We start from the raw sequence: 16,861 nt of genomic DNA on the forward strand, positions 1-16,861 counted from the left end.
AACAAGTTTTCTTTTCTTACCTATCCGGTCAAATGTTTTATCACATTTAGGACACTGCAATATTTTTTTGTTGCTGTTCTGAATGACCACTGGAGTTAACCCCTCATGAATATTCCCTACAGAATCACCAGCCTCAGGTTCTTCTTCTGCATCATTATGATCCTTTTCACTTTGTTCTTCAATGTCAGAGTATTCATCTGACATCTCCTCCTCTAACTCATCTTCTTCAGCATTATATTCACTTCCAGGATCCTCAGAATCATTTCTATCTGACTTTTCCTTATCAAAATTTTCTTGATTCAAATTGTCTGACCCATCGCCACTTTCCTGTTCATCATCGCTGGTGTCATCAAACTTAACAGGGCACTTTCGATTCCTTTTTGATCTTCTTGTGGAGAAACTTCTCTCCAGCATTTTTAACCCATGTTTTTTCCCTAATAAAAGAGACCTATGGGTTTTAGCCAGATGATTCTCTAAAGACTTTTTATAACAAAAATGTCTACTACAGAATTTGCACTGATGATTATTTGATAGTCTTCCAGTTAATTCATTTAGTGTTTCTTCTGGTGATGACTTTTCAGCTAGCTCTGAATGAAAAGAGGCAACATTTTCGTTATTTAACAACTTCACTGCATCGATAATGTCCAAAAATTTTGCAGCCTCTAAAACAAGAGGTATTTCATATTTGTACACAAAAAATTCTGATGTGTAAAGAAATTCAAGCAAATGCTGAAAAACTGAATGTGTTACGTGATCCAGGGTGACAACATCAGTGCTTGGATTTTTGCTCAAACACGCATGAAAATAACTACTGCCAACAGCAACGACTACTTTATGTGCACTAAATTCTTTTCCTTCCACTATGATAAGCAAATCACAAAAAGATGGTTGCTTCTGCCTATCATCATTTAAATATTTTAGCAAATTCTTATTATACTGCAAAGAACTCAAAAGCTTTCTCTGATCTGGAGAGGGAGGAAGTTCCTGATAACAGTGAAGAGCTTCAGGAGTTGGTCTTTCTGCAGAATGAGTATAGGTCACTTGGTCACACTCCACTGCAACATTTCCTTCTGAAGAATCTTTATGATAGCCTAGATGGATCTTCTCAAGATTTGAAGTAACCTTTCTCCTCTTCTTCATTGCAGTGCAGCAATTTCAGAACAAGAAACTTCATAAGTGTCTTAAGTGATTTATAAAGGAAAACTAGATTGTCTTGGATAACAGCTTCTGAAGGGGCGTGCCCAAGGGTTTCATGGTCTGCAAAAGAGTGAGAACCACGTAAAATAACTCCATGGCAAAGCAATGCTAGATCAGCCAACGGCAATCATCAACGAATTCCTTCTAATTATAACTAAATGATGATAAAATCACAGCTTACACTCATTCGTGGCAAAGATTTTGGGGCGGAGAACAAGGAGGGCCGGGTTTAGAAAAGGCAGCCAACAAAAGAATAATTTTAAAGGAACCCAGGCACACCTTCCAGGCCTGATTCACGAACAGAGTGAAAATACCCTGGCAGAAATGGGAGAGATCTTCCAAGATCGTTGACTGTGCGGGTTGAGGAGGCTGTAGTCGTGGTTTAGGGGTGCTGGGATGGTGACAATAAGGCCGTGGCGACCGCGAGATCCGAGTCTCTCCATTAACATGCTTTCCTCGGGCGGGCAAGGCACAGCTCTTCAGGAATAGAGAGCGTCCCTCGGCCAAAACCACCCGGTGAGAGACGGCCCCAGGAGGGGCGCAGAGAAGAAGTGGGGTCAACCAGAGAGACGACTAAAGGAAGCAGAAGAGCTTTCCCAGGCCCTGGCGAGGCGGAGAATGCGCTTGTAGTCGGCGATCCCGCTACCCTTCCCACCCAGTTTCCCTGGGAAAACGCCCCACAGATCCATTACCGGGAACCCAAGGCTCCCCCGCTGGCTCCCAGCAGCTGAGCTCCACTCTGGGCGCGCTCGCTCCTGCGCCTACCCACTTCCGGGTTCAGCCCCCCACCTCACCACCCCCTCCCCTCCCCTCCGCTCCTTCCCCTCCCAGAGCTCCGCCGCCTCAGCAGCCACCGAACACGTCAACTGCTCGCGCAGCCTCCGAGCCCTCCTGAGAGACCGGCGCGCGGCCCTGCGCGAACGAGTGCGCATGTGCGCGCACCGCGCTTTACGCATGCTCTGTAAGTTCCCCGTGCTCCCTTGGAGACCTTAGCTGCACCCCGAATCCGTTACTCCGGGTTTTCGCAGTGGCTCGGTGGCCTACTCCGAAAGAAAGCGTGAGGCTTTGCTGAGGGAGGGCGTTGGGAGAGGGGAGGATTGGCGCAGAGTTTAGAAGTAGTTTGCGGAGGTGCCGTAGCACGGAAGGATTTCATCCTCACTGGTGTATTTAATAGTTTGTAATCGACCAAACAGCAACTGCCGGAAGCCAGTCCCAGCTAACCTACTGGGGTGTACGAAAGAACCCAGCGATGCTGATCTCGTTTCGTTATTTTTCTGATTTAAACGGCTAAATCTAAACGCGATTACTAAGAAAAAAATTTATACCTATCATTGTACACAGAAAAAAAAAATAGAAAACGTATATATAAGCGTAAAGCTGATAGGACAGGAAAGGAAGCCGAAACAAAAAGAAAAGAAAAATCCACAAGGACAACTTTTGGAACTAGTGCCTGAGATTTTGGATTTCTGAGAGTCCCAGGAGGTGCTGATATCATGGTCTGAGGACCGTATTATGAAGACCAAGGGCCTAGAGCGTGTGATTTTACAAGCATAAGGAATGTAAGATGAAGGCTGAGACAAAATAGGATGGCTGGCCTAATTTTTTTCCCCCACCCATCCATATTTTCGTCCCTCCCATACACATATAGCCTGACATCTAGAAGGGCCTCACTCGATGGAAGAACTGCAGAGGTGGACTCCCCACCGGCAGACAGGAGGAAGCTTTGAAGAAACTTGCCCGTCTCCGGTTTTCTTGGGAATTGAAAAAATAAAATTTTTAAGCCTTTCATGAAAATTCCTAGCAAAAACTCACATTCACATGGATTTGCACAAAGATTCATATCACCTGTGAGACTCATCACGCAAAAACTAGCCACACTGAAAAGAGAGTGAAATGTAAAACCAAGATAGAGAAAGAATGGTAGTCTGCAGATATGGCAATTATCAGAAAGTATATTTAAAGAAATAAAGGAAAATGAAAAAATTATCAAAAATAACTAAGCAGATTAAAAGAATAATTTAGAAGTGAAAGCTGTCATCATCTTAGTACTTAGAACATTGATGGAAATGTGTAAGTTTTTTATTAAAACAGAAGGGCTGATCCAAGATAGAACAGTATAAATGCAAAGAAGTAGAAAAAAATTATGATAAGAGCAAATAATGAAATAGTGAAATATACAATAAAGAGAACCAATAGAACAGAAATTTGGGTATTGGGATATGTAAAAGGTTTAGAAACTTTTGGAAAGATTTGGTATTGCCAGTTTTACCCCACTCTTCAAAAAATTTAAAATGGGTGGCAGGGGCAGGTCACATTTCATTTTATGAGACAAGCATAATGATTATACCCAAACTTGAAAATACATTGCAGGAAATGAACATTACAGGTCAAACTCATAAATTAGGTTCAAAAATCGTAGACCTACAAATGATGTGTTTGTGGTGTGTGTGTATGTGTGTGTGTGAGAGAGAGAGATACAACTGAACTAAACTGGATTTAATAAAGGAATGGAAGATTTACTTAGCACTTAAAAATAAACGTGTAATTCTTCATATTAACAGAATAAAAGGTGAAAAACCATTGATCATCTCAATAGATGCAGAAAAGTATTTGATAAATTTAACACATAATTTTTTTAAAATCTCAAGGAAGAGAAAATGTCAATATAAATAGAAGCTACTGAAAAATTTTTAAATGGAGCAAATATCACACAATGAAACATTGAAAACTTCCATGGAATTTGAGAATAAGCCAAGTATGCCTTCTATCATTACTTGACTTTTTTTTTTCTTTTTTGAGACAGAGTCTCGCTCTGTCACCCAGGCTGGAGTGTAATGGTGCTATCTTGGCTCACTGCAACCTCTGCCTCCCAGGTTTAAGCAATTCTCCTGCTTCAGCCTCCTGAGTAGCTGTGACTACAGGTGCATGCCACCACACCAGGCTAATTTTTGTATTTTTAGTAGAGATGGGATTTCACTATGTTGGCCAGGCAAGTCTCGAAATCCTGACCTCAGGTGATCCACCCACCTCGGCCTCCCAAGGAGCTGGGATTACAGGTGTGAGCCACGGTGCCTGGCCTACTTGATATTTTAATAGAGGCCTTACCTAGAGAAATAAGCATAAGTAAGAAATAGAATGTATGTTTTGGAAAGGAAGATTAAAATTATCATTATTTGCTTTAAGTATGTTGGTGACATATTTAGATATTTAGAAAAATTGTTTTAAATCCTATGGATTATTTTTGACTTTTTAATTTCAATAGGTTTGGGGGAACAGGTGGTGTTTGGTTACATGAAAGAGTTCTTTAGTGGTGATTTCTGAGATTTTGGTGCACCCATCATTCAAGCAGTGTACACTATACCCAATGTGTAGCCTTTTATCCATCACCACCCTCCCACCCTTTCCCTGAATTCCCAGAATCCATTGTATTATTCTTATGCCTTTGCATCCTCATTGTTTAGCTCCCACTTATGAGTGAGAACATACACTCGATTTTCCATTCCTGAGTTACTTCAGTTAGAATAATAGTCTCCAATCCAGCTTGCTGCAAATGTCATTATTTCGTCCCTTTTTATGGCTGAGTAGTAGTCCATAATATATATGTATACCACAATTTCTTTATCCACTCGTTGATTGATGGGCATTCAGGCTGGTTCCATATTTTTGCAGTTGCGAATTGTGCTGCTACAAGCCTGCGTATGCAAATGTATTTTTCATATAATGACTTCTTTTCCTCTGGGTAGATACTCAGGAGTGGGATTGCTGGATTAACTGGTAGTTCTTTAGAGAATCTCCACACTGTTTTCCACAGTGGTTGTACTAGTTTACATTCCCACCAGTAGTGTAAAAGTGTTCCCTTTTCACCATGTCCCCGCCAACATCTATTTTTTATTTTTTGATTATAGCCATTCTTGCAGGATTAAGGTGGTATCACATTGTGGTTTTGATTTGTATTTCCCTGATCATTAGTGATGTTGAGCTTTTTTTTCATATGTTTGTTGGCCATTTGTATATCTTCTTTTGAGGATTATCCATTCATGTCTTTAGCCCACTTTTTGATGGAATTTTTTCTTACTGATTTGTTTGAGTTCCTGTAGACATTTCGAAGGTTTTCCCCACTCTGTGGGTTGTCTGTATACTCTGCTGATTGTTTCTTTTGCTGTGCAGAGACTTTTAATTTAATTAAGCCCCATCTATTTACTTTGTTTTTGTTGCATTTGCTTTTGGGTTCTTGGTCATGAAGTCTTTGCCTAAGCCAATGTCTGTAAGGGTTTTTCCAATGTTATCTTCTAGACTTTTTATGATTTCACATTTTAGATTTAAGTCTTTGATCCATCTTGGGTTGATTTTTTTATAAGGTTAGAGATAAGGATCACCTCCTTGGTTAGGTATATTCCTAAGAATTTTATTTTATTTTTTTGCAGCTATTGTAAAGGTGGTTGAGTTATTGATTTGATTCTCAGCTTGGATGCTGTTGGTGTATAGCAAAGTTACTGATTTGTATACATTAATTTTATATCCTAAAACTTTGCTTAATTCATTTATCAATTCTAAGAGCTTTTTGGAGGAATGGGTAGGGTTTTCCAGGTATCATATCATATCATATCAGCAAACAGCAACAGTTTGACTTCTTCACTGATTTGGATGCCCTTTATTTTTTCTCATCTGATTGCTCTGGCTCGGACTTCCAGTACTGTGTTGAATAGAAATAGTGAGAGTGGGCATCGTTTTTTTGTTCCAGTTCTCAGGGGGAATGCTTTCAACTTTTCCCCATTCAGTATAATGTTGGCTGTGAATTTGTCATAGATGACTTTTATTTTGTTAAGGTATGTCCCTTCTCTGCCGATTTAGCTGAAAGTTTTAACCACAAAGGGATGCTGGATTTTGTAAAATGCGTTTTCTGTGTCTATTAAGATGATCATGTGACTTTTGTTTCTAATTTTATTTACATGGTGTATCACATTTATTGACTTGTGAATGTTAAACCATCCGTGCATCCCTGGTATGAAACCCATTGGATCATGGTGGATTATCTTTTCCATATGCTGTTGTAGAGGATTTTTGCATCTGTTTTCATCAGGGATATTGATCTGTAGTGTTCTTTTTTTGTTATATCCTTTCCTGGTTTTGGTATTAGGGTGATACTGGCTTCATAGAATTATTTAGGGAGGATTCCCTCTTTCTCTGTCTTGTGGAATAGTGTTAATAGGATTGGTACCAATTTCTCATTCAATGTCTGATAGAATCCAGCTGCAAATCCATCTGGTCCTGGACTTTTTGTTTTGTTTTGTTTTGGTAGGCAATTTTTTAATTACCATTTCAATGTCACTGCTTGTTATTGGTCCCTTCAGAGTTTCTAACTCTTCCTGGTTTAAACTGAGGGTTGTGCATTTCCAGGAATTTATCCATCTCCTCTAGGTTTTCTAGTTTATGCACGTAAAGATGTACCCAGTAGCCTTTAATAATCTTTTGTATTTCTGTGGTATCAGTTGTAATATCTCTCATTTCATTTCTAATTGTGCTTAATTTGATTTTTTCCCTTTTCTTGTTTAATCTCCTCAGTAGTGGTCTATCGATTTTATTTATCTTTTCAAAGAATCAGCTTTTTGTTTTGTTTATCTTTTGTATTTTTTTTTTGTTTCAATATCATTTAGCTCTGCTCTGATCTTTGTTATTTCTTTTCTTCTGCTGGGTGTAGGTTTGGTTTGTTCTTGTTTCTTTAGTTCCTTGAGGTGTGACCTTAGATTGTCTATTTGTGCTCTTTCAGACTCTTTGACGTAGGCATTTAAGGCTATGAACTTTATTCTTAGCACTGCTTTTGCTGTATCCCAGAGGTTTTGATAGGTTGTGTCACTATTATTGTTCAGTTCAGAGAATTTTTAAATTTCCATCTTGATTTTATTGTTGACCTAATGATCATTCAGGAGCAGGTTATTTAGTTTCCAAGGTTTTGAGGGTTCCTTTTGGAGCTGATTTCTAATTTTATTCCACTATGATCTGAAAGAGCACTTGTTATAATTTCAGTTTTCTTAAATTTATTGAGACTCATTTTGTGGCCTATCATATGGTCTGTCTTGGAGAATGTTCCATGTGCTGATGATATATTCTGTAGTTGTCGGGTAGAATGTTCTGTAAATACCTTTTAAGTTGATTTGTTCTAAAGTATAGTTTAAATCCATAATTTCTGTCTTGATAACCTGTCTAGTACTGTCAGTGGAGTATTGAAGTCCCCCAATATTACTGTGTTGCCATCTGTCTCATTTCTTAGGTCTAGTAGTAATTGTTTTGTAAATGTAGGAGCTCCAGTATTAGGTGTATATATATTTAGGACTGTGATATTTTCCTGTTGGACAAGGCCTTTTATCATTATATAATTTCCCTCTTTGTCTTTTTTAACTGCTGTTGCTTTACAGTTTGTTTTGTCTGATATAAGAGTAGCTATTCCTCCTTGCTTTTGGTGTCCATTTGTATGGAATATCCTTTTCCACCCCTTCGTTATATGGTGAGTCTCTTGGAGACAGCAGATACTTGGTTGATGAATTTTTATCCATTCTGTCATTCTATATTTTTAAGTGGAGCATTTTGACCGTTTACATTCAACATTACTATTGAGATGTGAGGCACTATTCTATTCATTGTGCTATTTGTTGCCTGAATACCTTGCTTTTGTTTTTTCATTGTGTTTTTATTTTATAGGTACTGTGAGATTTATGCTTTAAGGAGGTTTTATTTTGGTGTATTTTGAGGATTTGTTCCAAGATTTAGAGCTCTTTTTAGCAGTTCTTGTAGTGCTTGGTAGTGGTGAATTCTCTCAGCATTTGTTTGCCTAAAAAAAGACTGTATCTTTCCTTCAGTTTTGAAGCTTAGTTTTGCAGGATACAGAATTCTTGGCTGATTATTTTGTTTAAGGAGGGTAAAGATAGGGCCCCAATCCCTTCTAGCTTGTAGGGTTTCTGCTGAGAAATCTGCTGTTATTCTAATAGGTTTTCCTTCGTGGGTTACCTGATACTTTTGCCTCATGGCTGTTAAGATTCCTTCCTTCATCTTGACTTTAGATAACCTTATGACTGTGTGCCTAGGTGATGATCATTTTGCAATAAATTTCCCAGGTGTTCTTTGAGCTTCTTGTATTTGGATGTCTCTGTCTCTAGCAAGACTGGGGAAATTTTTTTTCAATTAGTCTCTTAAATGTATTTTCCAAACTTTTAGATTTCTCTTCTTCCTTAGGAACACCAGTTATTCCTAGGTTTGGTCATTTAACATAATCCCAAACTTCTTGGAGGCCTATGTTCTTTTTTTAAATTATTTTTTCTTTGTCTTGGTTGGATTGAGTTAATTCAAAAGCCTTGTCTTTGAGCTCTGAATTTCTTTCTTTTACCTGTGCAATTCTATTGCTGAGACTTTCCATTGTATTTTGCATTTCTCTAAGTATGTCCTTCATTTCCAGAAGTTGTGATTTTTTTTTTATTTATGCTATCTATTTCACTGAAGGTTTTTCCCTTGACATCTTGTGTCTTTTTTTATATTGCACTAAGCTGGACTTCACCTTTCTCTGGTACCTCCTTGATTACTTAATAATCAACTTTCTGAATTCTTTTTCTGGCAATTCAGAGTTTTCTTCTTGGTTTGGATCCATTGATGTTGAGCTAGTGTAATCTTTTTGTGTTGTTAAAGAACCTTGTTTAGTCATATTACCCGAATTGTTTTTCTGGTTACTTCTCTTTTGGGTAGACTACATTAGAGAGAAGATCTGGGGCTCAAGGGCTGCTGTTCAGATTCCTCCATCCCATGGATTGCTCCCTTAATGTGGTGCTCTCCCCCTTCCCCTAGGTTTGTGGTTTCCTGAGAGCCAGACTGCAATGATTTTTATTTTTCTTCTGGATGTAGCCACCCAGTGGAGCTACCAGGCTCCAGAAGCGTCTACACAGAGTCCTGTGATGTGAACTCTCTTCAGGTTTCCCAGCTGTGGATACCAGCACCTGCTCTGGTATAGGTAGTAGGGGAGTGCAGTGGATTCTGTGAGGGTACCTGGTTGTATTTTTGTTAAATGTGCTGGTTTTCTGTTGGTTGGCCTCTAGCCAGGAGATAATGCTTTCAAGACCACATCACCTCCGGTTGTGTAGGAAGGATACAAACTTGCCCTAGACTCAGGCATTAGGCGGGGCCATAGAGTTCCCCAGGAACTATGTCCTTTGTCTTTGGCTACCAGGGCAGGTAGAGAAAGACTATCAGGTGGGTACAGGGTTAGGTGTGTCTGAACTCAGACTCTCCTTGGGCAGGGTTTGCTGTGGCTGCTGTAGGGATGGGGGTGTGGTTCTCACACCAATGGAGTTACGTTCCCAGGAGGATTATGGCTGCCTTTGCTGCATGTGGGTCACCAAGAAAGTGGGGAAAGCCGGCACTTACAGACCTCACCTGGCTCCCACACAACCCAAAAGGCCAGTCTCACTCCCACCATGCCCCACTAACAGCACCGAGTTTATTTCCAGATGGCATGTGAGCAGGGCTGAGAACTTGCCCTAGGCTACCAGCCTCCCAACTGAGAAAGCAAGCAGAGCTTTCAGGTTTCATGCTTCCCCACATGCCTCAGCTTCTGTGCTGTGTCTGCACTCCCGATTTGCTCCCTCTCCCAAGTTCTGTCTAGAAACTTTGCATTCAATCAAAATTGTTCAGCTGGAAGTTTCTTTCTTTTGCTGTTTTTGTTTTGGTTTGGTTTAGTTTGGTTTTTTTGAGACAGAGTCTTGCTCTGTCGCCCAGACTGGTGTGCAGTGGTGGCGATCTTGGCTCACTGCATCTTCCACCTCCCAGGCTCAAGCAGTTCTCCTGCTTCAGCCTCCTGAGTAGCTGGGACTACGGGCAAGTGCCACAATGCCTGGCTAATTTTTTGTATTTTTAGTAGGGACAGGGTTTCCCCATGTTTGCCAGGCTGGTCTTGAACTCCTTACCTCAGGTTATCTGCCTGCCCCAGCCTCCCAAAGTGCTGGGATTACAGGTGTGAACCACAACACCTGGCCTCTCCTGTGGTCTTTTCCCAGTTCCCCTGGCAGCCCTTTCCAAAAAACCCCTGTGAGACAAAATCAGAAATGGCTTCCCTGGGGACCAAGAGTGTGCATAGGGCTACGTCTTCTACTCCCGTATTTCGCTCAGCTCTCTAAATTTGTCTCAGCTCCATGTAAGTCTAAATCCTTCTCCTGTGATCTGGACCTTCAGGTTCCCCAGTGGGGGTATGTATTTGGAGGCAGATGATCCCGCTTTTACACATTCACACTTTGGGGATTCAGTTTTTCCACTGTCTCCCGGGGCAGCTATCTGCTTCCTTCAAAGGGTCTGTGGATTCTCTCAGCTTTCCTGGCATGTTCCTATGGTAGTTCTTGGAGCAAAAGTTCACTATGTGAGCCTCCACACACTGCTCTGTCCATCCAAGTGGGAGCTGTAAGTTCGTCCTGCCCCCTATTCACCATTTTTTTTTCCATATGGAGAAATTATTAGTTAATGAAGTTGCAGGATATAACACTGAAGTAAAAATAAAATAGTATTTACCTATAACTACTGTGATAGTTCATTTTGTCAACTTGGCTAGGCTGTGGTACCCAATTATGGGGTCAAACATCCTGAGGATGTTGCTGTGGAGGGGTGTTTCGTATGTGATTAACAGGCAGTTAAGTAGACTTTGAGTAAAAAAAAATTACCCTCCATAAAGTGGTAGACCTCATTCAATCAGTTGAAGGCCTTAAGAGCAACACAGTTTTCATGAAGAAAAAGAAATTCTCTCCAGGAGTTCAAGGTAGAAACCCTACCTGGGTTTTCAGCTTGCTGTCCTGTGGAATTCAGTCTCAAGACTGGAACATCAACTCTTACGAGGATTTCCCATCTGTGGACCTGTCCCAGGGATTTCAGACTGGCCAACCTCCACAATCATGTGCGCCAATTCCTTCTAGTCAATCAAACAATCAGTCTGCCTATCTAGCCTATTGCTTCTGCTTCTCTGGAAAACCATGACTAATACAACAGCAATGAAAATTCAGATAATAAAACTTGAAAACAATGTCATAGGATTTCTTCATTCATGTAGCACCAACATCCATGTCTCTAAGATGCCAGAAGTTTTTGTCAGAGAAAGTAACAGGTGAGACAAGAGCCCATAGGAGAGAGTATAGTCTGCAGAAGGCCAAGAAAGAAAGGGGAGCTACACACTCTAGAATCTCTTTCCAGTGTCTTTCTTTTGCTGATCTGTCTTGGCCTTAACATCTTTAACAAGCTGTTTCACAAGTTTATTTCTAAAGATGAAAATGTTTTTCTTCATTTATTCAATAGAATATATATTGAGCAAATACTTTGTACCAGAAATATTACATTTTAAATAAGCTTAGTCATAAACAGATGTTTTTCAGTAGCATCAGAAATGTAGAATACCTGGAAATGAATCTGATGAATTATGTTCAACATTTATACACATTTCTCTATGACAGAAGCTGGAAAACTTTTTTATAAGTAGCAACTATGAAATATTTTAGTGTTTATCCCACTTTCTTCTGCATTCTAACAACGCACTAAAACTGTAAAAATTATTCTTGTTTTGTGAACCACACCAAATAAACCACAGGTTGGATCTGGCATATCAACAGCCATTGTTTCCTAACCACCACCTCTAAAACAGACTTCAGAGAAATTAAGAAGATTTAATAATTGAAGAAATGTGCTTCCTGTGCCACTGTAACAAAACACCACAGAATGGGCAACTTACATACAATAGAAATTTATTCCTCACAGTTCTGAAGTCTGGGAAGTCCAAGATCAAGGGGCCAGCATTCAGTGTCTGGTGAGGGCTTTCTTGCTGTTTCTTCACATGGCAGAAGAGATGAACACTGTGTGCTCATGTGGCAGAAGGCAGAAGAGCTAAACTAGTTACCTCTGGTCCTTTTATAAGGTGGACCTCTCATGAGAATCACTTCCCAAAAGACCCTGCCTCTTAATGCCACCACAAAGCGGATTAAGTTTCAACTCATAAAATTTGGCGGTCATTTCAGACAATAGTATGCCATATTCATAGATTGGAAAAATCAATATTATGAATATGTTAATTGTTATCAAATTAATCTGTAGATTTAAAGACATCAATAAATTGAAATTCATCAATATTAAACTTTTTTTCTTTTCAAAAGACAATGTTAAGAAAATAAAAAAGCAAGCCACACATTGGTAAAATACATTTGGCAAGCATATATCTGGCAAAGAACTTATATCTAGAATATAAAAAGAACTCTTAACTAATCAGTGAGACAAAACATATATACTAATATAAAATGGACAAAATATATACTTCATGAAAGAAGATGAGCACAGGGAAAGATCTTTTTTATCTTTAATTTGCATTTTAAGGAAAATGCAAATTAAAACCACAATGAGATACCACTATACATTCATTAGAATAACTGAAGGTATAAAGACAAACAGTATCAAGTGTTTATGAGGACATAGATAAACTGAAAATCTCATACACTTCCGGTGGGAATGGAAACTGGTATAGCACTTGGAAAAACAGTTGAGCAATTTCCAAAAACATTAAACTTGCACATACATACAAACTAACCATTCCATCCTTACTGAAGAGAAATGAAAGTGTATATCTGTACAGTCTTATATACACAAAAGATCATGACAGATTTACTTGTAATAACCAAACATTGGAAACAACCCAAATGTCCAAAAACAGATAAATTGATAAATAATTTGTATATTTGTATAATAAAATATTACTTCTACACAAATAATAGAGCAAATTGATGATAAAAGCAACAACATAGGTGAGTCACAAAATAACTTGTTGAGTAAAATACAAAAGGACTCTTCTATCTGATCAAAACTCTAAAAACTGCAAGTTGTAATAGCAGAAAGCCAATCAGTTTGTTGTGTGGAGACAACTGGGGGACAAGGGTAGGGGAAGAGTGATAAATTACAAAAGGGCACAAGAAAACTTTTGTTCGTTACTTTGATTATAGTGATGGTTTCATGAGGGTGTACATATGTCATAACTGATCAAATTATACACTTTAAGTGTACACAGAGTACTGTATAAGCCTAAAAAAAGCCATTAAAAAAGAGTGTCACCCAGACACATGAACAAAGACACACAATGAAACAAAACAATAGAAAATTCAGAAATGGATGCAAATTTGCAGGCAAATTTACTATATAAAAAGATAAAATTTCAAGTCCACGGCAAAAAGATAGACAATCCTGAAAATGAGAGTGGATAAAGAGGTGAACATCACAAATAAAAGTTTCATATAAACTTCTCAGCAGATCTAGAGAAATTCCAAATGGATCAAAGGTTTCAGTGTAAAAATTGAAAATATGTAAGTACTATACCAAAATGCAAACAGACTTCTAAATAACAGTAAAATGGGAAATAGCATTTCCCACAAATCGTAATTCACAAGTAATTAAGGCAAAAAAGTGTTAAATCAACAATACAAAAAATTTTTAAATTTGCATGGAGAAGTTCCAATATAAGTAATAGTGTATTAAGTGATTCAACCCAACTCTCCTGCTGAGAATGGATACAACAAAATGTTTTTAAACAAGAACTTCTGTCCTGAATGCACAGAAGAACTACAAAGTCTATGTGTAAAGAATTGTGTTGACATGATCTGCAAGAAGAGTGAGTCACAAAAAGATATCCTGGTATTTGGGGGAGCTTCTCCCTAAAAATAGTTACTGCTTAGAAAGCAGCTGCTGAAAGGCTGATACGACGAGCAGAGCAGATCCCTAGACTTGTGAGACAAAAACATAAAAATTAAAATTATAAGGACCTCAAAAAAGAAAGTGTCCTAATAAAAATCCCATGTGACTTGGAAAGCCCTAGCCTTGAGTAAAAGTATACCAGAATTCAGTCACCAACCACAAGACTGAAACTCTTTTTCAAAACATTTTTTGGATAGATCATACATTTGGCCACAAACAAATCTTCTAAAATTTGAAAAGCTTGATGTTATACCAAGTATTTTTTCCAACTGAAATGGTATGAAGGTAGAAATCAATAACAGGGAGAATATTGAAAAATTTACAAACATATGGAGATTAAGCAACACACTTCTGAACAACCAATGGTTCAAAAAAGAAAAGTCAAAAGGGAAATTAAAAAATATATTGATACAAACTAAAATGGAAACACAACACACCAAAACTTACAGAATATAGCAAAAGCAGGTCTAAGAGTGAAACTTATAAACACCTACATTAAGAAAAAAGAAAACGCTCAAACAACATAACTTTCCACCTCAAAGAAGTAGAAAAGAAAGAACAAGCTAAGCCTAAAGTTAGTTTGGGCTAGCAGAAGGAAGAAGATGATAAAGATAAGAACCAAAATAAATGAAATAGATGCTAGAAAAAAAGCAATGAAACTAAAAGTAGTGTGCTTTTTTTTTTTTTTTTTTCCGCAAGGGAGAAAAAACAAAGTTGGCAAACCTTTAGCCAGACTAAGAAAACAATAGAGAAGACTCAAAACCAGAAATGAAACAGGAAACGTTACATTTGACACCACAGAAAAACAAAAGATTGCAAGAGACTACAGTTGACCCTTAAACAACATGACTTTGAACTGCAGGAGTCCACTTACATGTGGATTTTTTTTTCAATAAATATAGTCTGACCTCCATATGCATGAGTTCAGCATCTGAAACCAAACATGAATGGAAAATAAGAGTATTCATGGGATGCAAAACCTTCTTATATGAAGGACCAAATTTTAATATTCACAAGTTCATGGGCCTACTCCGGGAATTGAGTATGTGTGGATTTTGGTATCCATGGGTGGTCCTGGAACCAATCCCCTGTGGATCCTGAGGGATGACTATACTGTGAACAACTATACACTGATAAATTGGATAGCTTAGAAGAAATGGATAAACTTCTATAAGCATACAACCAATCAAAGCTGAATCATATAAAAAGTCTGATCTGAACTAAAATAAAAAACAAGTAAAGAATTGAATTAGTAATGAAAAACCTCACAACAAAGAAAAGTCCAGGACCAGAACTTTCACTAGTAAATACTACCAATATTTAAAGAACGATTACTACTAATCCTTCTCAAGCTCTTCCAAAAACTCGAAGAGAAAGGAATACCTCGGAACTCTTTTCATGAGCCCAGCATTACCCTGATACCAAAGCCAGACCAGGCAGGATACAGTAGGAAAAAAAAAAAGTTACAGGCTAATGTCCCTGATGAACATAGATACAAAAATCCTAACAACAAAACAAAAAGACTGGCAAATTGAATTCAAAAACATATTAAAAGGATCACAAGCCTTGATCAAGTGATATTTATTCCTGGGATGCAAGAATGACTAACCACAAAAGTGATACATTAACAGAATGAAGGAAAAAACATGATCATTTCAATAGAGGCAGAAAAAATATTTGACAAAACTCAACATTCTTCAATGATAAAAACTCTCAACAAATTAGGTACAGAAAGAATGTACATCAGCATAATAATGGCCATTGGTATAGTGTATAGTTTGGCTGTGTGCCTACCAAAATCTCATCTTGAATTGTAGTTCCCGTAATCCCCAAGTGTCATGGGAATGACCCAGCAGGAGATAATTTTTTGTTTGTTTTTTTGAGACGCAGTTTCACTCTTGTTGCCCAGGCTGGAGTGCAATGGCGTGATCTTGGCTCACCACAACCTCTGCCTCCCGGGTTCAAGCAATCTTCCTGCCTCAGCCTCCTGAGTAGCTGGGATTACAGGCATGTGCCACCATGCGTGGCTAATTTTGTATAAAGAGACAGGGTTTCTCCATGTTGGTCAGGCTGGTCTCAAAGCCCCAACCTCAAGTGGTCACCCGCCTTGGCCTCCCAAAGTGCTAGGATTACAGGCATGAGCCACTGTGCCCGGTGGGAGGTAATTTAATCAGCAAGGCAGTTACCTCCGTGCTGTTTTCTTGATTGTGAATGAGTTCTCATGATATCTGATGATTTTAAAAGGGACTTTTCCCCCTTTTACCCAGCACTTCTTTCTCCTGCCATCATGTGAAGAAGAACGTGTTTGCTTCCCTTCCACCATGATCATAAGTTTCCTGAGGCCTTCCCAGCCATGCAGAACTGTGAGTCAATTAAACCTCCTTTCTGAATAAAAGCTGAAAGGACCCCAGAGGTTATTGCAACTCAGAACTTTTCCCATTAATCCAGTCATACATCATTTATATCAATGACATATGTCGATAAAGAATGTAACTGGGTCTCAGTTTAATCTACTGGAACATATATCTGCATTTTTCTTTGCAATGGGAGCATCTATTTTGATTTAAATATCCTTAAATTGTTTGTCAGTTTTTACTTAATCATATCAACCAAGAGTTGGAACATCTTTAAATTTCTTAAACTTAACAGCATGCTCTTTTGCCCCCTATCTGGTCTTCTGAATGTAGTTTCCTTTCCTAAGAATATTCTTTCTCCAGTATGTTACCACTTTACCCCCATGTTGGTATAGTCCCATTCATCTATTCAAGTAGTTTCAGATTAGGCATTTTCTCCTTGAAGAAGTTTGCTGTGCATTCAAATGCAGGCTAATGTCCCTCTTTTATTTACTCTCAGAACACTATAGCTCCCATATTACATGGTTGCTTGCCTACTCACCTATGGAACTAAAATATCTATGAGG

The 16,861-nt window shown here is 38.6% G+C and overlaps 2 protein-coding genes across 2 annotated transcripts in view; one reads left to right on the forward strand and one right to left on the reverse strand.

Annotated features, from left to right (window-relative positions):
* The window catches only part of LOC105484657 (zinc finger and BTB domain containing 41), a 51,795-nt gene extending 49,807 nt beyond the window's left edge, over positions 1–1,988 (reverse strand). Inside the window, exons 1-2 of the mRNA XM_011746490.3 lie at positions 1,890–1,988; positions 21–1,257 (exon numbers count right to left, since the gene is read on the reverse strand). Coding sequence (XP_011744792.1) covers positions 21–1,140 — 1,120 coding nt within the window. The 5' untranslated portion in view covers positions 1,141–1,257; positions 1,890–1,988. The remainder of the gene's footprint in view (positions 1–20; positions 1,258–1,889) is intronic.
* A 178-nt stretch (positions 1,989–2,166) lies between these two features.
* Positions 2,167–16,861, forward strand: part of LOC105484660 (crumbs cell polarity complex component 1) — a 279,683-nt gene continuing 264,988 nt past the window's right edge. The window contains exons 1-2 of the mRNA XM_071077580.1: positions 2,167–2,254; positions 16,209–16,304. Coding sequence (XP_070933681.1) covers positions 16,295–16,304 — 10 coding nt within the window. The 5' untranslated portion in view covers positions 2,167–2,254; positions 16,209–16,294. The remainder of the gene's footprint in view (positions 2,255–16,208; positions 16,305–16,861) is intronic.

The sequence above is a fragment of the Macaca nemestrina genome, chromosome 1 (assembly GCF_043159975.1).
Source record: "Macaca nemestrina isolate mMacNem1 chromosome 1, mMacNem.hap1, whole genome shotgun sequence".
Lineage (NCBI taxonomy): Eukaryota > Metazoa > Chordata > Mammalia > Primates > Cercopithecidae > Macaca > Macaca nemestrina.